We start from the raw sequence: 23878 nt of genomic DNA on the forward strand, positions 1-23878 counted from the left end.
AGAAAAAAAAATCTCCTCCTTTCAGGATTTTGGGAATACACTTGGTTTTTTGTTTTTGTTTTTGTTTTGTTTTTGCTTTTGTTTTTTTCAAGTCACCAGGTCCGGGACTTGAACAATACGGTCAGCCATGTAGAATCCAGCCACCGTGCCACAAGGACATTGGTTGACACTGGAGAGCCAATTCTAGGAGTAGGGTGTTCCCCTGCCACAATATGGAAGGAAGAGAATGAAAACTCCAGTCTTACAAACAGAAGAAACTATGTAGATTGTGTCAACAGCCTGAATGAGACTGAAAACACATTTTTCCCAGAGCCTCCAGGAAAGAGCCCTTCCTGGTTAATACCTTGATTTGGCTTTGTGAGACCGTAAATACAGAACCCAAACAAGCTTACCTGGATTTCTGACCTACAGAACTGTGAGACGATAATGGATGTTGTCTGCAGCTGCTAAATTATGGTAATGTGTTAAGTACCAATAGAGAATACAAGACATAAATCCTTATTGAATTATTTGTATGTAATTACTTAGCAAATGGAACTATTAGGTATTCCTTCAGCCTAGTGGTACCATGGATAAATTTCTGAGACACTAAAAGTGTTCTGAACTTTTTGAAAAATCCTGGGAGCTGATTTAGACAAATCAGGGCTTATCCTTGAGGTTGAGTGTGGGGTCAATCACACCTAAAATAAATGGCTGTTACCCAACTGTAGAAGAAACCATAAATGTACACACCAATAAGGAAAGAATACAAGGAAAACAAATATAGTATTGGAATTGAAATATATGGAAAAAATAAAACACACAATGGATACTATCAAAAATAAGATGAGTGATCTTAGTAACTTTTCAAGAACAGAGAGAATTGAGATCAGAGAACATGTTAATTTTTTAAGTGAAAATCGGCAATAAATGAGTCTGAAGCACTGAGATACCTAACAGAAGGAAAATATTTTGAGCTGAAGAAAGGCTTGCATAGGCAGTTGAAAGGACTCATGGTGTTGTAAAAGGAATCCAGTAAAATTTTGATTAATAGGCCTAGCAGTGGTAGCATACACTGGATACTGTTGTTTGGCCACTTCAGCCAGCCAGGTTTGATTCCTGGCACCGTAAAAGTTGGGACATTAACATATGCCTATGGTCCCAGTTATTCCAGGAGCTGAAGCAGGGAGATTGTAAGACTCTTTAAACCACCACCACCACCACCACCACTAAACACATACACATAACCACATACAAATTGTTTTTTGAACTGTAAGAATAAAGACAACTATCCTATGAATGAGTAGAAAAATCATAACTATCAAGGCATTTTAACTAAAAGTATAAAGAAATCTATTCAGGTAGTAAAACCAAATTGCCTTCAAAGGGGTAAGGATCAGATCAGCAACTAAACCTATTCTAGCCTTTGTCACCATGCTGTCACTCACTCAGCATTCAACTACTGTCCTAGTTTTTCATGCATGCATGTTCTCTCCCGTCTTAGAAACTTTAGTTTCCTCTGCTGGAGAAGTTCTTTCATCCTTACCTCTTACCCCTTTTTGCTTATTTAATTCCTGCTTTTCCTTCAGATCTCAGCTCAATCACATTTGACAAAAAAATTTCTACCTCTCTAAGAAAAGGCGGTTAATGAGAACAGCAGATGGTATAATGGGTACATCACTGGACTCTCACATGGCTGACTGTGGTTCAAGGCTCCAGAACCGGCAGCTTGAAACATGCTGGGTGTATGTGTGTGCATGCCCAAAATCCCAAGAAAAGAGTGGCGAAGGGATTGTGGAGTGGTCATCCCCCGTAGGGGGTGTTTTCTTGCTCTCTCTCTCTCTCTCTCTGGCAAGAGCACACACACACTATAGCAAAAATCTCTTCTATATTATGTATGTATGTATATGGGTTATGTGGGGATACAATATATTATTATTATTTTGAAGGGGAGAGGTTTTTGCTATAGGATGCATATGCTCACCAGAAAGAGAAAGACATAGAGACAGAAAGCAATAAATCCCCCCTCCTGGGGGAATGGCCATGCCACAATCCCTTCTCCTCCATTCTCCTCGCAGGATCTTGGGCACGCACGCACACACGCCTGGTGTGAGTTTAAGCCACCAGGTCTGGGACTTGAACAATGGTTGACTACATGGGAGTCCAATGACATAGCCATTACACCAACTCCTAGTCCCACAATATTATATTATTGAGATTAAAAGAGCAATATGCTCTTAAAGAAATTCTGAAGGGAGTGCTATACCAGGAAAACTAAAGAGAGACAGAAATAAGAGAACATAAAACAATCAAGAAAATGGCCAACTTAATGGTCGAGACAAGTCCGGAAATATCAATAACAACATTGAATGTTAACTTCCAGGATTTAAACAGAAAGATCAGAACACAGTAACACTATAAATTCAACAGAAGAGAGATTAGTTTCAAAGAGTGAACTGGTGGAATAGAATTTTATGGTTAAGGGTGATGAACTCCCACATGGCCAACTGCGGTTTGGCCCAGATCTGGCAGCTTGCCCTCTCACTTTCCCTCTCTTTCTCTTTCTCACTCTGGCCCTCTCTGGTGAAATTTTAAAAATATAAATAAATAAATTATTCTTTTTTTTTTTTTGGATTGGCTTTTGCTATAGGGCATGTACATTTGCTAGAAAGACAGTCTTTAAAAAAAATAAAAGCAGTATAAAAAAATAAAAGCAGCATAACAGTATGAAGACCTTGTTTTGTTTTTTTAAAAAACCTATCTATCAGGCACAGAGATCAAAAAAGATGGTAAGGTTTTAATAACTCTGGATGATGGGAATGTGAAGTTTTAATTTTTTAATGTTTTAGCTTGCTTTATTTTCTAATTTTCCACAACACACATGCACTGCTTTTATAATAAAATGTTTTACACATTTTTTCCAAGATATAATGATTTATGAAATTACATTCTGCTGATAAATTATTAAGACTGATGGGGCCAGTAGGTGGCATGGTGGTTAGGGCACTGAACTCCGACCTGGTCAACCATGGTTCGAGTCCTGGACCTGGTGGCTTGCTTTCTCACTTTCTCTCTTGCTCTGTCCCTCTCTGCTCAAAATGAAATAAAATGAGTAAATAAAGTTAAATAAAATAATTTTTAAAAAATGAAAGAAAAAAAAGACTGACAATTAACCATTGGATCTAGCAACATGGAAGTCACTGGTGACCTTGACTTGATCTGTTTTAGTGCAATACCAATAACAAAACCTGACTGGAATGGTTTGGCAGTTCCTCAAAATGTTAAACAGATACTATATGATCCAGTAATTATTCTCCAGGTATAGACACAACAGAAATGGAAAATGTTATGTCCACACAAATACATGAACATACATAACATTATTTTTAGTAACCCAAAATGGATACAACTCAAATATCTATGAGATGCATGGATAAACAAAACATGGTATATCCATACAATGAGATATTACATAGCAATAAAAAGCAAAGTACTGATACACTGTATGGATAAACTTTGAAAACATTAGGCTGAGTAAAAGAAACCAATCACAAAAGAACATATTCTATATGATTTCATGTATACGAAAATGTTCACAGTAAACAATTTTTTTTAGTGACAGAAAGTATATTAGTGGTCGATCAGGGCAGGGAGAAGTGGGCAAGAAGATGGCAAGTGACTGCTAGTGGGCTTTGGGCTTTCTTAGGGGGGTGCTGAAATATTCTAAAATTAGAGTAGTGATGGTTGCACAACTCTGGATATAATAAAAAGATGACTTTAAAGGCTGACTTTTTACGGTATGTGAATAACTATTTCAATTAAGTTGTTACTAAAACAAAAAAGCTGCAAAAACTAGGTCGTGTTTGAATTTGTTTCACTCTCTTTCAGTGTTTTCTGATTTATTATTTTCTCTTTTGTTGCCATTGTACAGGTATTTTTTTAAAAACCTCTTCTTTATAATGTGAGCATTATTCAGATCTGTTTTTCACATAATCTAAATAACATATGTACAGTATTCTAAAAAAGGGGAAGTAACACTTGCCTAGGATAATACATCATTTTAAGCCCAAAATACATCAAATAACCTGAATTCTGAAGCCCACTTTGGATTATATAAAATTACTTTGTAAAGTAACAAAACAAATGTCTCTCACTCTTGAGAAATGTTCTAACATTTTAATTAATGCCGCTGTAATAAATTTTCTTTAATGAAATTTTTTAAACTAACAATGGCTTATAGAAGGTAACATTGCTTTATGAGTAAAGAAACAAAGCAAATATACATATACAAATTTACAGGTAAAACTAAATTTAGAGAAGATTTTCTCTCTTTGGATTGCAAAATTTCAATAGTACACAATAATTATCTATTATTGAAGTAATATCTGAGCATTTAGCTAAAGATACAAACAGTAACAAAACCCTGCACAAATATTCAAACCTGGGAAAGTTAAAATAATAGAAAAATACAAAATTTTCCTTCCAAAAAAAAGTATCTAAGATGAAGGTTTAGATACCCCATGTGGCTATTTCACAAGTCAAATGTGAATCAATCTTTTCTGTAATCCTTAAATAAAATTTTATAATCAACTGATGAAAGAAGTTGTTTCATATTCAAAGACATTTCCAGAATGCATTTACAACTAACTTATTGATACAAAAGTATATTTTAAAAAACACAGCTATTTCATTAAAGTCTTTAAGTATAGGACATTTATTATTTTTGGTGCATCTTCTTACGCATTTCTTCAAGAGCTGCTTCTTTCTCTCTCAGGACCTGCTTAAGTCTTCTTATTTTTTCATCTCGAATGGTTTCTTCTAACTCTGGTGGTGTTACTGGGAAAATATCTTCAGTGTAATTTTTATCAAAGGAATGACTTTGATTATAAGCTACATTTAAATTCAATGAGCCTTTCTCCTGCTTCTCAAGGGTACATTGTTCTGTCTCACTTCCTTTTTCTTCTCTGGTTTTGCTGCGGCTTGTGAGAATGTTATGTTGTGGTACATCTGAAGTTGGTAAGACACCGCTAAGGAGTTGGGAGCTGGTGACATTAGTTTCACCATTTATTACTGTGTTATAGACTCTCTCAGTTTTTCTCTTCTTTCTTTGATTCATCTTTTTAAGGGTTTTTGCTTTCCTCTTCTTATCAAAACTCTGTTGCTATGTTGAGTAAGATTCCAGAAGAAAAAGAAAATGTTATTGCCATACATAGTGTGTGCTTGAAAATTTAACAAAGTTTGCAGATATAAGCATTGAGCAATTAAACTCAAGTCAATAAAATTTACTGGGGACAGCAAAAAATGTTTTTCACTGTATGGTCACAAAATGCATAGCAACATCCTAATCATATTCACTGAGAATAAATTGCTTAGTTCACACTTTCCTACTCAAGTTAGATATTATTAACAGAAGCCATATTGATCTACCAATAAAATAGGGTATCACTTATGAAAGCACCTGAGAAATATAATTGATTTAATTTTTCTTTTCCTTTGTACAACAGGTGCATGTAGAAAACTTTAAGTGGGAAAGGTTGACTGATCTCTCATCTAAAGTTCAGAATATTAAATGATAATGATATATTCATAAGTATTCAACAGGAAGACAATAGACAAAGTTATTAGAACACTTCTACTCATTATTTACCATATAGATTGCTTAAATGTTTATACTAAAATAATACTGCAATTAACATTTACCTGCTTATATTTTTCACTACACGGATTACTTTTTTTTGGCTAGAGTTTTCAAAGTAGGATAACTATTTTAAAAAGATATGGTGGGAACCAGCAGTTAGCATAATGGCTATGTCGCTGGATTCCCACGTAGTCGACCGCGGTTCGCGTCCTGGACCCGGTGGCTTAGAACTCACGCCAGGCGCGTGTGCATGCGTGCCCAAGATCCCAAGAGGAGAATGGAGGAGTAGGGATTGCAGCGTGACCATGCCCCCTGGGGGGTGATTTCTCGCTTTCTGTCTCTATGTCTCTGTCTGTCTGTCTGGCGAGCACACGTGCCCTATAGCGAAAAAAACCTCTCCAGTGACATAGCCATTACGCTAACTGCTGGTTCCTGGTGTAATACATATATTTTTCAAATTTGTTGTTAACAACTGTCATTCATTCTAATGCATAAGGCTAAACACTAAATTAAGAAAATGAATATATCCATTAATCTTTGCTGTACCCACAAAGGACACTTCAAAATCTATTACCTGCATTCTTTCTTCCCCCTTCACCATAAACTGTGTCTCTTTGTAAGTATCACTCTTCACCAAACCATTTCCAGAGCCCAAATGGTCAGGAATTCGAGTAAGACACACTCTCACATCTCTAGTGAGACCAAATATCTTTTTAAATTCAGCATCACTCTTCAGAGACAATGCTTTATTACTTCTTTCTTGAGAATCTTTCTTGTCATTTTTTTCTCGAGTACCCTTTTCTAATGTTGATGCCATCTCATTCTGGATCTGGAATTAGAAAAAGAAAACACACAAAAAATATTGCTAATTATTCAAGTTATTTTATCAGACCAGCAACTAAGTGATTACCTCATATTACATAAAAGAACACACCATCATTTAAAAATCCTAAAGGATTATTATGCACTACTCTTGCCTTACCATCCATGCTTGAGAAATCATATTTAATTAAGTACAAACTTGATATATTCCCCTACAATTTTCATTTAATTTGTTCTTCTGGAAAGATAACAGGTAGTCAATTCTCAAACAACTGAAATGAGAATACAGACTGATGACAACTCAGAAATAATCTATATGACATTATTTAGAAATTATAATCTTCTGGGAAAGTCTCATGACTTTAATCAATCTTGTACTCAACAATCAGAATCTACCTCTTCACATCTCTGGAGTTCAATACATTCTGTACTAAAAGGGAGAAATGCTTACATTATGAAATAGATTTCTAAGTGAACAAGGAAAAGGTGGGTACAAATATTATGTATGCACATTCATTTTATTTAAAGACAAGTTATTTGTAAATATGTAAAATACATTACATAGAACAGAAAAGATAACTATGTGGGTATGTCTGGTAACTGGTAAGTCACGAGGCCTAAAAAAGGGAAAAGGAAACTTGTCTACCAAAAAAAAAACACAAAACACCAAAGACGTTGATACAATCCTGTTTCCACAAATGACTAAAAGGTACTAATCACTCCACTCCCTCCCCTTCTGTGATCTACAGTGTAAAACAAAATAATTATCGGATATTTCCCCAACATCACCACTACCAAAGACACACACACACACACACACACACACCTAAAAAAAAAAAAAAAAAGCTCTCCTATAATACTGATCTCTTTGTAAACTAAAAGCTATGAAATACATGTATGTATGTGCATGCGTGTAGTACATACACACACACAATTTTCGAAGTCTTCAATTCATGTTACTATTCCCCAATTCTTCTAAACCTGTTGCTTTGTGACATATATATATATATATATATACACATACATGTGTATGTGTGTATGTATATACACACACACATACATACATATATATATATTTTTTTCTTTTGGTTAGTTGACTTTGTTTTAAAGATCTGGCATGCCAAATGATTCAAGAGAGAGATATTGCTTGGGATCTCCCAATTTTACTTATTCTTAAAATATTTACTCAGATGAAAGCTTTGACTTTCATTAATGTGTGTATGGTATGTTAGTGATGGGGCTGAAGGGGACAAAGGGGTGTCATTCATAAATTTTAGAATTAAGATAAAATTTCTATATAAATATATAAAAAGAAAACCCTATCATGGGAAAATTACCTTTGGTTCTTGGTCTCTGAAAACACACTGTTGTGAAGTAACAGTTGTTGCATCAACAGAGGAAATTATTTTCTCTATGCCCTGGATGGTATTTCCTTTTCTGGAGGCATTTTGTACTGTACTAAATCCATCTGGCAAAACTGGCTTTGTGAATAAAGTCTTATTCTGTTTTAAGTAGTTACTGAATTGGTTCATATTATGTGGGTTTGTGGCAGAAAAAGATGGTTTCTCCACTTTTTTATTCTTCTCTGCCCTTAGATTGACCATGGAAGCAAGTTGGGTATTTGAAAGTAATTTTTTCTCCATCTGGGAAGATTTACTTTTAGCCAACACAATATTTACAACCTCTCTGGATATTTCTGTGACTGGACTTGAACTCATTATATGTGATGTATCTCTTTTTAGTGGAATATCAGGAGATATAGGTTTCTGTTGATCAATTTGTGATGGCAGAACATCTGTCCCCTTTTTAGTCAACAGATAAACTTTCCCATTAAACATAACCAAAGCATTATCTTTAATAGGCATACTTTTGGATTGTGACCCACTAGGATTGTTGGTACTTAATGGTGGAATATTTACAGTATGATCTCCCAAACTTTTCCTATCTACAAAAGTTTTTAAAATCTTTGAAGCCACATTATTTGAAGACTTAACAGGAACAAGAGATGGAGTATAAGGCTGTAGATTTTCTTGGAAAATCCATTTCACTGGAGCAGCTTGAGAATTCTGACCACCTTTTAATTGTGTCTCTGTAGCAACATTCATTGGAATTTGTGTGGTATTTAGTATCACTGGCTTTGCTATTTCTGTAACAGGTTTTGGGTAAATGTTTTGAAAGTTCTTGGTAATTACATTTTTCACTGTATTGACTGGAGATACGTAAATAACAGTTGGTATTTGGGAGGTCTCAACTGTTCCTGGGGTACTTTTGGTTGCAGATGAAAGTATCTTTTGCTGAACTGAAGGAGGCAATGATGATGCTGGTACAGATTTCACTTCAGCATGAGCTGGTATCTGTAAATGGTGCCCAGAAGGCAAAACTGGAGACTTCACAGTCACTGGAAGACTCTGGGTATTGACTACAATATAAGATGAATCATTTTGGGTTGAGGAGGGAGGAACAGCAAATGTTTGCATGGTAAGTCCATCAATTTTCACACCATGACTCTGAACTTTAGAAACTGATGAAGTAAAATTTTCAGTTCCCACAGTAGTAACTCTATTTTTGTCTGTTGTATCTACTGTTCTTGTAAGAAAATAGTTTGAAGAACTGGCTGGCTGAAAAATGGGCAATTGAACTGATGTACTTGTGGAAGAGCTGGAAATCTGAGTCTGAAAAGTAACTTGAACTGGTTTTCCTGTATTCCCTTTCAAAGCATCAGATACGACTGAAGATTGAACTAGTGGTATAAGATTTCCAGAAGAATTAGGAATTGGAAGTAATTGCAGAAGATTTTTTCCATCCGAGCCAATCGTCTGAACTACTTGGTACATGCAGCCTGAAACACTTAAAAAAACATTATGAGTAAATAAATACAACATACTACATGGTATATACATTTTATTTTAAAACAACTTATTTGCAAATATTATTTTTAATATTAAAATATAATAAAACGTATTATTTCTCATTTTGTGTTTTCAAAGTAAAATACTGCAAAACAAAGCTTTTATTTAGATCTTCTCAAAAGACTAGGCAATAGGTATGAGATATTAACATTACATTCAAAAACCAAAAACAGCCTTTTCTAAGGTTTTACCCTGTTAGGCTACTTAGGATAGATTCCTCTTAAACTAGTAGCATCTTTCTTCCCTTCTCCTTGAATCCTTAAATTCTTTTCTCTTATCTTCCTTTACTTTTTTTTTTTTTTTTTTTTGAGAGAGATTTTTGCTACAGGACATGTGTGCTTGCCAACGAGAGAGAAAGAGAGACAGAAAGTGAGAAATCATCCCCCAAGGGGGATGGCCATGCTGCAATCCCTTCCTCTCCATTCTACTCTCTGAATTTTGGGCATGCACACGCATGAGCCCAGTGTGAGTTTTAAGCCACCAGGTTTACAACTCAAACCGCAGTCGACTAGGTCAGAGTCTAGAGACGTAAGCATTATGCCAGCTATTGGTTCCTATCTCTCTTTACTGTTATTGCGCAGGACTCTCGTTCTACCTCTATTTATGCTTATTCTAGTTCCCTTACACTTCCTTTCTAATCTCTTCTCTTTTCTTCCCACTGGTGATTCACAGGTTTTGCTGTCAGTCACTCTTCTTTAAAGTGTTGATGGCATCTCTTATGGTAATAGTTTACATTTTTGTACGAAAGGAACTATTCTCTTCTGTGATTATTGTTTCAGCAGTTTGGTGCTAAAGAATTCTTAGTAATTATTTATACTAGTTTACTGTAAATTAATCCATACATATATGCAACCACCATAACTTCAGCTGAAGAAATGTGGTATTATCTGTTGAAGATATTTTATAGCTTTATCAACTGACTAGGGAGAAATGTTCACCTATTGAAATATTCACTTTGTAAGTTAAATAATGTGATTGAATGTATAAAAGAAAATAAAATTTAAAAAATGTAAAATAAAACAAAATAAAAAATAACAACATGGAACAGACTGGAAATCAATGAATTTTTTTACCTAGCCAATTTTTGTTCCTCTACTTATGAGCTATTTTCTAAAATCAGATGATCTGATTTTAGGAAAAGTTAGGCCACCTCATGGGCTGGTGGTCATGTGAGCTAGATTCCACATGGTCAACTATATGGGTTCAAGCCCTAGACCTGAAAGACTTGAAAAACATGCCAGATGCATGTGCATGTTTGGCCAAGATCCCAAAAAGAGGAAAAAACTGAGAAGGGATTGCACCATTCCCCATGGAGGGTGCTTTCTCACATTCTCCACTTTTTGGCAAGCACATGTATACTCTAGCAAATTAAAAAAAAAAAAAAGCCAACATATATTAACCTTAGTTTGTATAAACAGTTATTTGAAGATTATTGGAAAGTATACATCTCAAGTAACGTACACCTAAAAACATGGGACTCAGGGCCATCACAGACGCTACCACTCTTATCTAGGTACTCCTTCCCCAAAGAACTCCTCATGTAGCCGAAGTCTCAGCATAAGTGATATTTATCAAAAAATACATTCTCTGATGACCTTATTATCCTTGCTTTTCCTTCGTAATTAATCTACATCAGCTTTGATTTAGCATTCCTCCTAGCGTTGTTAGGCAATGGATATGAGATACTAACTCATATTAACTTATTTTATTTCCTAAAACTAAAAGTAGACTTTTCTAAGGTTTTATCCTATATAAAAATGAAACTAAATTAATAAAATTAAATTATTCTGTTAACTTCCTTCATGTTAATATCATAGACAGTCCTCCTATATTATTATCTATCTGCTTATCTATAGAAAGTCTCTGTTAAATTCTAGAAACATAAGTATAGAATCCATGTCCTATAGACTAAGTACAGTCTTAGCTGACTAAGATTGAAGGAAAAAATACAAAGACAAAAGATAAGAATTACTAAGGGTTGCAAAAATGTAAAGATGTGTCTTACTACCTACAGGTATGTTTTCACAAGCCACAGGTAAAAATAAAAACCAATGTCAAAAAGTCTATGCATCCTAGGAAGTGCTGGAACTCAATTTTGCCTTTCTGCAGCCCAAATGACATCTGTATTTCCTTACAAAAACCTAAAATATTTATCTAATAATTGATAGTACTTCAAAATAGACTTTCAGCAAATAGAAAGTTAATCTCTAAAGAAAAGCATGACCCTCCCCCAAAATATGAATTCTTATTTTCAGGGTTTGAAGGAAATCTACCTTCATCACCACCCAGGCCTACCATAAAGCAGTTTTAAATTGAATGAGGACTTATTCAACATGAACTCATAAAACAAAAATTTACTGAATGTTTACTATGATTCAGACACCCATCTAGGTGCAAAAGGTCAGTAAACTACAGCCTGTGGGCCAAACCCTCTGTTTTGTGCAGCCTTCAGGCTAAAAATGGTTTTCACATTTTAAATAGTTGAAAAAAAATTAAAAGACTATGTCATGATGTATGAAAATAATATGAGATTCATAGTTAAGCACCTATAAATAAAATTATATTAGTATACAGTCACATTCATATTTTATGTCATATATAGCTGCTTTCATGCTATAATGGTATAGTTGAGCAGTTACAACAGAAATCATATGGCTCAGAAAGCCTAAAATATTTACCATGTATCCCTTTACATAAAATCTTTGCTGGCTCCCAGGGTAGATCAATACATAACCCCTAAAAGAACTTACATTACTGTGTCATGGACAACATAGTAATAGGTAATTATCATTGAGATAAATGATATATTTGAGTTTGCTCCTTTTTTTGAAAAATTCTCTCCCAAGGGTTCCTAAATATGACATTCTCTTACTTCTATAGTAACTGCTCACTCTTCTTGACCAACTCAACTCATCCTATTTGAATCAGCCTTGAAATGTTGGAGTTCAAGACCAGCAGTTAGTGTAATTGGCTATGTTGCTGGACTCCCATGTAGTTTATCGCAGTTCAAGTCCTGAATCCAGTGGCTTAAACTACGCTGTGTGTGTGTGTGCGCGTGTCCAAGATCCTGAGAAGAGAATGGAAGAGAAGGGATTGTGGAGTGGCCATCCCCTTCGGGGGTGATTTCTCACTTTCTTTCTCTCTGTCTCTCTCTGTCTTTCTGGTGAGCGCACGCGCACTACAGCAAAAACCTCAGGGAAGGTGGGGGGGGGGGAAGAAATGTTGGTGTTCACCAAAACTTAGAAAGTACTCTTCTCTTCCTATTCTGTATCCTTTTTAAAAATGTTTTCTTTTATATTGAGCAAAAGAGTTCTACAAAGGGCAGCCTAACCAAAGATAATTCAGAATGCCCTATCCCACCACAAGTGTAGCCTAGCATTTACAATCAGAGAAAAGGAAGTGACATGAAAAACTAGACTGATTGGCTAGAGTTGGCATTTGCCCTCTGTAGACATGGTTTGATCCGTTGGAAGCCTGTGATTGGCTGAGGCTCAGTTGCTAGGTTACCAGGGTATACTTAAGTTAAATTACTTGTGCTTGTTCATCTAGCTAGGTTTCAGTTTAGTATAGAGAGACTGTTTTGGGCTAAATTTATCACCCAACTATGGAAAGAGGTCTGCTTAGTCATAATTTCAGTTAAGTTACCATTTCTATACGAATGATTTCAATATTGACACTGGCCCTCCTTTGAAATTCAGGCTTATATATCCAACCTCCATCTTGACATTTCCATTTAGAATCTCAAAGGTTCCTAAAACTCAACACGACAGGGAGATGTCTGTCTACCCGATTTCACAAAATTCCTTCTCCTGTAATGCTTTCTACTTTGGTAAAGGCATCACATCCATCTTAGATACCAAAGTCAGGGCAGATATATTCCACTTTCCCACTCCCTATATCCAATCCAAATTCTGTTGATATATGTCCTAAAATCTCCCTTGACTTGTTCAGTTCTTTCCAAATCAACTCTCACCAGTCTAGACCAAGCAAACATTACTTCTGGTTTGGACTACCATAGTAACTTCATAATTTATCTTTTTTCCCTCCAGTCATAGCCTCCTTTCAATTAATTTAGTACATAAAACTGGTCTTTGGGACCAGGAGTTGGCACAATGGCTATGTCACTGGACTCCCATGTAGTTGACCGTGGTTCAAGTCTTGGACCCAGTAGCTTAAAGTCATGCTGGGCATGTGTGCGTGCATGCCCAAGATTCCCGGAGGAGAATGGAGGAGAAGAGATTGTGACATGGCCACTCCCTGGGGAGTGATTTCTCACTTTCTGTTTCTCTGTCTCTCTTTGTCTTTCTGACAAGTGCCCGTGCCCTATAGCAAACATCCCCCCACTCCTCCACCTCCCCCCCTATAACCAACCGCCCCCCCCTCCCCCCCCCCCCCCCCCCAAAAAAAAAAAAAAACCTGGTCTTTCTCTGCTTAGCATTCTAATGGCTTCCCATTATTCTTAGAGTGGTAGAAACAAAACCATTTCCATTGTTTCTGACACAATGGAAACCAAAAGAAAAGAGGACTTCAAGAAAATTAAGCATTTATACTAAAAGTTCCAGAGGCCAAAACAGATGAGGATTAAAAATGTACATTGGACGGGATCAGCAGATGGTGTAATGGTTACACCACTGACCTCCCAAGTAGTCATTTGTAGTTTGAATCCCAGACCTACCAAGAAACTCACGCCAAGTGTGTGTATGTGCAGGCCCAAAATCTCAAGAGAATGAAGGAGAAGGGATTGCGGTGTTGCCATCACCCTTGGGGGGTGATTTATCACTTTCTGTCTCTCTCTCTCTCTCTCTCTCTGGTGAGAGCGCATGCCTTTTAGCAAAAATCTCTCTCAAAAAAAAATTACACTGGAAATAATGTCACAAGGGACATTGATGACTCTCATAAAAGCAGTTTGGTGGGGAAAGAAGTTGCAGATGAGTGGGTGTGGAGAGCAGTTAATTTGAAAACATGTGATTAAGACATGTGGCCTGTAGACACATGTAGAAACACGCTTTTGTAAGCTATTTTAATAGGGTTATTGAGAAGCATTTATAAAAGCATTTATAAAATCTAAAAGCAGTATTTGTCTGTTGTCAATGGTTGTTTTTTGTTGTTGTTGATACCCGATACCCCGATACCGCCTAGTATCGGGCTAAAGGAAGTTACAAACATTTATTAGATTGTTTCCCAAAAGAATTTTAAAAATTATATAGCACCAGTCATTTTTACACTTTTAGTTGATTTATATTTAAAAACAACTGGCTTTGTATTTTAATTTTTTCCTTATTTTCTTTGAATTTTACTTTTTTTTTCCCATTCTTTCTGCATTCCATTTTTTTCCCTTCCTCCTTTTTCTGCCCTTTAAAAAAATAAACCTGAGGCTGGTTCTAGTAGCAATTTCACCATCAAAAAAGCTGTGCCCCCCCCCCCAATCCTCACTTTTCTATACTTGTGTGTCTGTGTGTTTTGTTATTGCGTCTATTTCTTTCTTTTTTGGGGGGTGGGGGGGAGAGGTTTTTTGCTATAGGGCGCATGTGCTCGCCAGACAGAGAGAGACAAAAAGCGAGAAATCACCCCCCCCCCCCCAGGGGGGGATGGCCACACTGCAATCCCTTCTCCTTCATTCTCCTCTTGGGATCTTGGGCATGCACACACACGTGCCCAGTGTGAGCTTAAGCCACCAGGTCTGGGACTCGAACCACGGTCGACTATGTGGGAGTCCAGTGACATAGCCATTACGCCAACTGCTGGTCCCTTATTGCACCTATTTCTAACCCACAGCCTTCTCCACTCAGAAAAACATGTTCATGCTTAGCTAGTCCTGGCAAAGTGGCGCCCAACATGGGGTCTAAATACAAAAAAAGAGTCAAGCAAGTTCATACGGAGCTAGTCCCGGCAAGTGGACATGAATATTTCAAGTATAGACAACTGTTTGTCTATCAACAGGAAGTGAAAGACTGGTAAGGTGAGTAACTGGAGGATAAATGGAGAAGAAATAGAAATCTCTTTTCTTTCTTTCTTTCTTTCTTTCTTTTTTTTTTTTTTTTTGAGAGGTTTTTGCTATATGTGCGCTTGCCAGAAAGACAGAGACATAGAGACAGAAAGCGAAAAATCACCCCTCAGGGGGGATGGCCATGAGGCAATCCTTTCTCCTCCATTCTCCTCTTGAGATCTTGGGTACACAAGCACATGTGCCCAGTGTGAGTTTAAGCCACCAGGTCTGGGACTTGAACTGCGGTCAACTACATGGGAGTCCAGCGACATAGCCATTTCACTAACTGCTGGTCCTGAAATCTTTTTTTTTAAGGTCAGATGAACAACAACACAGTAAATGCTCACTTAAGACATTAAGAACAACAAATTAGTAATAAAAGAGATAACCAATGAGAAGGTAGAAAATAGGAACCAGGAGATAGGTAGAGATAGAACCTAAAAGAAAGCTAGAAAATTAGCTCCTTCCATTTGAACTAGATAACAGTTTAGGTGCCCTTAAAGGTAAGTTTAATGGTTTGGTATCAGTGGACTGGGGTAACTCTGATCTAATGGCTTTTTTATATATAAAAAATAACATGGCATCATCTCAAGAATAAATTTAAGAAGAGATTTAAGGAGAATCAAATATTTGAAATGGTCTTTATAAAATAAGCTAAACAAATATATATATATATATATATATATGAGTTGAAAGGTTTCCCAGGGAGACAAGTAGTAATTATAAAATTTTAGTAGTACCAATCTGTGCTACTGTGAGATTTTCCTTGTCTCAGCAGGCATAGGCAAAGTGGAAGCATATTATTGAGTTTATACAGAGTTGGTCGGCCTCAGAAGTGTACAGAAAGAAATCATCAAAGAGTACAAGAATTTAATGTATTGTTAAGAGTTATTAAAATGATGAAAAATAGAATCTGAACTGGGTAAGAAAAAATAAGAGGATAAAAGGCTAAAGTATAGGGATAAAACAAAGGGATTATTAGACTGAAATTAAAGAACAGTGGGAATAAGTAAAAAAGCCAAGCTAGAAATATAGAAACCAGCATTTAGAAAGGACAATGCCTGAAGCAACTTCATAGATGCAGTGATTTTATCTAATAAGAAGGACTGATGACTGCAATAGAATGGAATAAACCCCTAAAGAGAAAAAAGATCTTTGTACTAAAAAACAGGTGACAAAGAGATTATCTATATAGATAGTAAAGTCATGTAGGATCACAGAGAAGACTGTGAGCTAGATGCCAAGTTCAGTGACAGGAAGTTGGTAGACAGTGTTTATAAACAGCGATGAAGAATGGGAATGCCTGGGGACCAGCAGGTGGTGTGGAGGTTGAAGTGTTGGATCTCAAATATCCAGCTGTGTAGTTTAAGTCCTATATCCAGCAACTTGAAAATCTCACTGGGCACAAGAGCATATGCGTTCAAAATCCCAAGAGAAGAATAGAGAAGGGGCTGTGGTATGGCCATCTCCCCTGGGGATGATTTCTCACTTTCTCTTTCTCTCTCTCTCTCCTTCTCTGTCTCTCTCTCTGGATAGTGCACACACCCTATAGCAAAACCTAAAAACAAAACAAAACTGATATGGCAGAAAATTGTCTTGAATCAAACTCTCCTTTGTGGTCTATTTTCTTTCCCATAATTCTCTTAAAACTTCAGAGGTCAGCCCTGTAGCCTACAGTTAAGGGAGCAAAACCCCACATGGATGACTGCAGTTCAAATACAGATCCAGACTGCTTAAAAATCATGCCAGGTATGTATGTATGCACACCCGAAATCTCAACAAGATGCAGAAATGGAGGAGAAGGGAATATGGCAATAAAAAATAAAATTTCAAAGATTCCCAAATGGAAGAAGGTCTTTAAAAAGTTCATGGAAAATATGTATTCTGAAAAGATTATAGATTTTACAATTTTGCACCAAAATGAACTTACACGTTTTTTGTTTGTTTGATTTTTGTTACAGGGTGTGTGTGCTTGCCAGAAAGAGATTGAGAACAAGAGAGAAAGTGAGAAATCACCTCCCAGGGGTGATGGCCATGCCACAATCTCTTCTCCTCTCAGGATTTTTGGACATGCACACATATGCACCTCACATGTTTTTCAAGTTGCCAGGCTGGGACTCAAACTATTCAATTGGCCACGTGTGAAACAGCACTTTAAACACCATACCACCTTCTGGCTAAACTCATACTTTAATTATATTATTTCCCATCAACTTTTTAAAGTCCCTCTTTTGTGTCTTCATGGTGAAATTTGTCTTTATCCTCATCCCCTGGGATATCTCTGTTGCAACTGATACTACTAGCTAATTATTTCTCCACCTTGAATTTCTTCCGTATTGTGGTTTACATTATGTAAAATTTCTACTCCTCTTGACTTTCTCATTTTTGTCTTGTCACTGGAGTGTGCATGTGCTTACCAGAGAAAAAGAGAAAAAGAAAGAGAACCCCTCAATGAAGCATGGTCACACCACAATCCTTTTATTCCCTCCATCAAGATTTTGAGCACATATACACATGCACTCAGAATTTTTCACGCTGACAGGGCCAGCATTTGAATCATGGTTATGCAGGATTCAGCTTTCTGTGCACAGAGCTTAATGACAATGCTATGTGCCAGTCCGTCTTGACTTTAAGTCTCCCTTCTTGTTCATTTTCCATATTTTAAGCATCCAACTATGACCACTCCCCGATATACAGTTTTTGACCACTTTTCTCCTATAAGACATTCTTAAAGACTAAATCAATTTTCATGGCTTTGACTATTTCCCTCAACTCTCTGCTTTGCAATGACTCCACTTGTTATATTCTTACATTTTTATGCTCTAACACTGATCTTAGTTTTCTATTTGTGATGTTTTACCATTTTTCATTTTTACTATCATTGCTTCAAATTCAGTAAGTTGAAATTACTCTCTATTGAAAACTAGCACTCTATCCTACCATCCAATCATGTGGCGGCACTACTATTTTCCAAGTCATATATAGACTTAACATTACCTAGTCATATCTGACTTATCATATTACTCTTCCTTGCTTTTGATTCACAAATAGCACCTTGTGTAATGTTTATGAAAGTATGTAACTACATTGACTTGTAAATAAATAAATGTATACCGAATAAGTCACACACTCTTTAGCTTCTACCATCTACATCAGACCCTTATTACCATAAGTTTAGCACTCATCATTTCATCTTTATATTTTGCTCTGATGTTCAAACTAGTTTTCTTGACTACAGTCACCATTGACTATCATGTGTCTCTAGCAGCCTAAAATTGTTTTCATCCAGTTATCTCTTTGCTCAAAGTTTCAATTAACATATTGTCATCTATTCAGCTTGACGAGAAAATCATCTATACTCTATCCCTAATCAATCCTCTAAAACAATATCACCTACAACTTCTCAATGTGAAACCTTTGCTCTTTATAGAGACATCTCTTTGCTATTCTGGAATGTGCCATGTAAATTATTTACTCTATGTATCCCTTTTTTCCCCTTCTCCAACAATATGAGATTCAAATTACATCTTCTTCATGAACTATCTGCCATTCTCTCAAACTCATATTAATTTAATGCAACTCTGAATCCTTAAAACCCTCCCATGATTTTGCTAATGTTGGGAATTACATGAGAGCAATTCAAAAAGTTCATGGAGGGGGGGACCAGCAGTTAGCGTAATGGCTATGTCACTGGACTCCCATGTAGTCGACCACGGTTCGCGTCCTGACCCAGTGGCTTAAAACTCACGCTGGGCACGTGTGCATGCATGCCCAAGATCCCGAGAGGAGAATGAAGAGATTGCGGTGTGGCCATCCCCTCTGGGGGGTGATTTCTCGCTTTCTGTCATTCTATCTCTCTCTGTCTGGCTGATGAGCGCACGCACCCTATAGCAAAAACCTCTCCAAAAAGAAAGAAAGAAAGAAAGAAAGAAAGAAAGAAAGAAAGAAAGAAAGAAAGAAAGAAAGAAAAAGAAAAAGGAAAAAAAAAAGTTCATGGAGGGGCCAGCAGGCGACATGGTGGTTAAGGCACTGGATCCTACACAGTTGACCTTGTGGTTCAAGTCCCAGACGAGCACATTGAAAAACACACTGGAGAATATGTGCCCAAAATCCTGGGAGGAGAATGGAGAAGGGACTGCATTATGGCCATCCAGTCAGACAGTGATTTCTCACTTTCCCTCTCTCTCTGTTCCTCTGTCTCTCTTTGGCAATCACATGTGCCCTATGGCAAAAATTGAGGGAAAAAAAAAGGAAGAAAAGAAAAATGTTAACAGAAAAATGAAATTAAAGTACAAGTTATTTTGGTGCAAAAATGTTCAAATATATTCATAGTTTTTACATAATATGAACTTCTTGAAGACCTTGCATATAATACTTTATTGTCTTTGATCTATTAGATAATTTTTTAATTAATTTATTTTTATATACATTCAATGACATTGTTTAGCTTATGAAGTGAACATTTCAATATCTGAACATTTCTCCCCAGTCCAGTTGATCAAAATATCTTCAACAGATAGCACCACACCTCCCCGTCCCGTCAAAGCTCTGCTTCTGTATCCCTCCTCCAAATGCCCTTCCCTAGGCCCCACTCCTCTACACATACCAGAAGAATATAGAAGATTTACTGCTGAGTAAAGCAAGCCAGACTATGAAGGAGAGATATTGTATATCCCCACTTAATATTAGATAATTTTTAAAAATTAAACATGTTTTCCTCAGAAAAACTGCAACTCCTTAAGATGAAAGACTATATCATTTATTTCCAATTGTTCTTCCAATACCAACCTTAGATGATCCTCAAATCATTTAAAAAAATATGTAGTTCTAATTGTCACTTCAAATAAACTGTCCAGATGTTGTTTATTCTCTCTGGTTTATTTATATACTTCCTTTGTCAGTAACATATGCCTAACAAACTAGAAGGTTCAAAAGAGCAGAACCCATGTCTTTAAATTATTTGTATGGAAGCAAACATGCTTTAATTGGCACAGTATTTAAGCAAGTTACACAGACTTCTGCCTTCCATACTACTTTATATAGCTTCTCTGTATCTGGTTTACCAAAAACAAAATGTCAACATTGCACAAAGTATTTCCAAATATAATCACTAGATTTTTCCATCTCTTTTCCTCACTTCCCCTTCAAAAAAGAAAAAGAAAATACAGCTTCTTTTTGTCAATATGTAAGTAAAGATTTACATAACCTACCATAGAGCATACATTTCTTAAGGGCAGACTATCCTATAAATATCTATTCCCTTTGCATCTAATATAGTTATTCAACATTACTGACACTGTTAGTTGTATAGAATCCTATCAACTGTAATAAAAACAACCAACAATTTCCTGGCAACAAAATGGAATGGGTTTTAAAATTAAACTGAAATACAGAATGCAAAAAAAAAAAGAAGTGATAAATTAGGGTAAAATTCATAATCCTTCAATCAATAAATTTACTTCCAGTCTTGAAGAAACTTTTCATTTAACTGATCAACTAACTACTACTCTATAAAGATTCTATTTTCTTAAATATTAAATTCTGCTGGCTAATGTAGAGCTAAAACTAGAGCCAGATTTTGCACCTTATGCTTTGGTTTGGTCACTTAAGAGAGTTATAAACATACGTACTAAACCAGCTGACTTTTGAACTGAGAACTATTATACATTAGAAAAATAAAGCTGCTTTTATTTGGAGTTGCACCAATTTTTTGAAGGCCTTGAAAGAGAAAAGAGTAAGATACTGAAAAGATTATGGGCTTCTAATCTAGGTTCTTCCAATCAACAGTTGGAGAACATAAAAATTAACTTAATCTCTTTGAATCTGTCTCTTCCTTTGTTAAATGAGAACGATAAAGCTTGCTATGGGAAGTAAATGAAATAACTGTCTGGGAACATGATACTTATCATCTTCATGAAAATATGCAATTGGTCTTCAAAAATAAGGAATGAATCAGATAATGTCTTTTCAAAATATGGTAGAACTTTAACAAAAAGGCATATTAAACATACTGATATATAAATTCTGATATTTGATTATTCTAATAATGATATGAAGCATTCACATATTAGAAAGGGAATAAAGAATGTAAAGTTCTCCATTGACAAAGATGTATATGGTTAATTTCCCTCATTTGATTGTCATGTGCTGCATACATACTTTGAAAAATCATGTTGTGTGCTATAGGGATGTATAACAATTAAATGTGATTAAGAAATCATCTGAACAGAGGCCAGGCTGCCTGTGGTTGCAGGGCCTAACAACGGTACCCATGGCTCATCCCCTACCCCACTCATCTTCAGACTTCAGGTTTGTGTCTTGGGGCTTTAAGATGAACTTGTGCCCCTCCTAGCCTCATCTGGATACCAGTTCAAGCAGATAGCCTTGCCAGATGCCAGGCTGCCTATGGTTGCAAGGCCTATGGGTCAGGCCTGTGGCTCATCCCCTCCCCCACTCACCTTTGAACTCTCAGGACATCATTGTTTTGGAAAGCATGCACTGCATGCCACATGATCTTTTCATTGCTCCTGAGGTGAAGCTCAGCAGCTCAGTTTCAGTGCACCTGTTCTTTAGAAACACGGAGGACTTTGGGTTACCCAGGACCAATAATGACAGTGTAGTATGCTGGTGAGCAACAGGGAGGCAGAGCAGAAGAGAGATACTCAAATTTTCTACTCCTCCACATTTTTGAATGCCCAGTGATACCCTGAATAATGTAGGAAGGAACACATAGATCACCAGATGACTAGGAACAATTGCGGAAGCACAATAAATATGAGTAACCAACAAAATGTCTCTCCCCCAAGGAGAAACATCAATTCTGCATTACTCACAGACAACACAATGGAAGTCTTGAAAATGTCGGATAAGCAATTCAGAATACTTGTAGTGACCAAACTAAATGAGACACAAGAGAAAAAAGACAACAAGCTTCAGGAGATGAGGAAGTCCTTTCCTGATTTGAAAGAAGAAATAGACACCATAAAAAAGAATCAATGGGATTATTAGGGATGAAGAATGTGATACAGAAAATTAAAGCCTCCCTCAAAAGTATTAAAAGTAGATTAGATCATGAGAAAGCTTGAATCTCAAATGCAGAAGACAAAACCTTTGACCTAGAAAAAGTATCAAAAAGACTAAGAAAACAACCAAAAAAAAAATGAGAATAATATATGACAAATATTAGACATCATCAAGGGCCCCAATGTCAGATAATTGGTATCCTAGAAGAAGAAGAAAATAATAAAGGCATTGATAATTTATTTCATGAAATCCTAAAAGAAAACTTTCCAAATCTAGAGAGGCATTCAAATATCCAGACCCAAGAAATACATAGGACTCCAAACAGAATCAACCCAAGAAGATCCTCTCCAAGGCACATAATAGCTAGTTTGGCCAAAACCACAAAGACAAGATATTAAAACTGGCAAGAGGGAAACATCAATTTACTTAAAAGGTTATCCCATCAGGCTAACACCACAGCTCTTGTCAGAAACAATGCAGGTGTGGAGGGCCCGCCGCCCATCGCCTTCAGCACTCATCTTAAGATGGCGCTCAGTGGAAGCTCACTGTGCACTCGGAACAGTAAACAACTTTAAGGAAGTGGGGCGGCAGAGAGCATGGAGTGCACGGGAACACTGCATGCAACCAATCAGAACTAGACGTTGGACACCCGTGCAGGCGCAGAACTCGTGCACAGTGCCATGATTGGTTGCCCATGCCTATATAGACCAGGGAGCGTGGGAGGGAGGAGAAGAACTTCTGTGTAATAGCCTGGGGAAAATAAAGTGCTGAAGAGAAGACCGTCTCCGGATCGTTTGTAAAGTGACACCTGTATTGATCCGCTGGTGTCCCCTAGTGTCACATTCATACACGGTCACCCGGTTCTTGTTCCACTGTGGTGTGGTAGAAGTGATAAGCAACTTTTGGCCATGATTAACCATCTGGTAGTTGTGGGTCTCTGAGTCCAAGGGAATGTTACTAATTCGCCTCCATTCTCCCTAGGCTGGGTTGTAGACCTTCATATCTGGGATGTCACAGATACAGTAAATCTCGTCATGAAGGCACATGCTTCCTGAAAGTCACACGTCTAAGCACAGTTCAGCCATGTTTTAATGTACCCTGCTGGGATAAGTTAGGCGGCGATATTGAAAAGGCACAACATCAGGGCCGGATCTCAGGGGGGACCCTGCCTTTGTGGCGGATAATTCGAGCTTGTTTGAAGGATAAAAAATTCGCTCCAACAGTGGGACAAGGAAGGGGGGCGTCAGAAGAAATTAAAGAGGAGCAGTCCATTAGGTCAGACAGCAAAAGTGAAACAAGCTCTTACTCTGAGTCCGAGTCCGAGCCGACTTCAGACGAGGAGATAAAGACAATTGAAAAACATTTCAAAAGGCTAAAATTGAAAGATAAACATACCAGATCAGAAACAAATCCCCCTCTCTACAATCCCACGGCACCGCTAGCAGAGGGGGGCACATCCTTCCATACCCAAACTTGGCAGGAAGCCAATGCAAGGGGGAACTTAGGGACTTTCCCGGGTTT

The 23878-nt window shown here is 36.9% G+C and overlaps 1 protein-coding gene across 2 annotated transcripts in view; it reads right to left on the minus strand.

The window, feature by feature from the left end:
- Window positions 1-4140: 4140 nt before the first annotated feature.
- LRIF1 (ligand dependent nuclear receptor interacting factor 1) overlaps window positions 4141-23878 on the minus strand; it is a 29540-nt gene continuing 9802 nt past the window's right edge. Inside the window, exons 2-4 of one of the 2 annotated variants that reach the window (XM_006149566.3) lie at window positions 7777-9286; window positions 6192-6446; window positions 4141-5140 (exon numbers count right to left, since the gene is read on the minus strand). In XM_006149566.3, coding sequence (XP_006149628.1) covers window positions 4697-5140; window positions 6192-6446; window positions 7777-9286 — 2209 coding nt within the window. In that variant the 3' untranslated portion in view covers window positions 4141-4696. The remainder of the gene's footprint in view (window positions 5141-6191; window positions 6447-7776; window positions 9287-23878) is intronic. The other variant, XM_006149567.3, reaches the window with a different exon arrangement.

The sequence above is a fragment of the Tupaia chinensis genome, unplaced genomic scaffold (genome assembly GCF_000334495.1).
Source record: "Tupaia chinensis unplaced genomic scaffold, TupChi_1.0 Scaffold000270_2, whole genome shotgun sequence".
NCBI classification, from domain to species: Eukaryota; Metazoa; Chordata; class Mammalia; order Scandentia; family Tupaiidae; genus Tupaia; species Tupaia belangeri.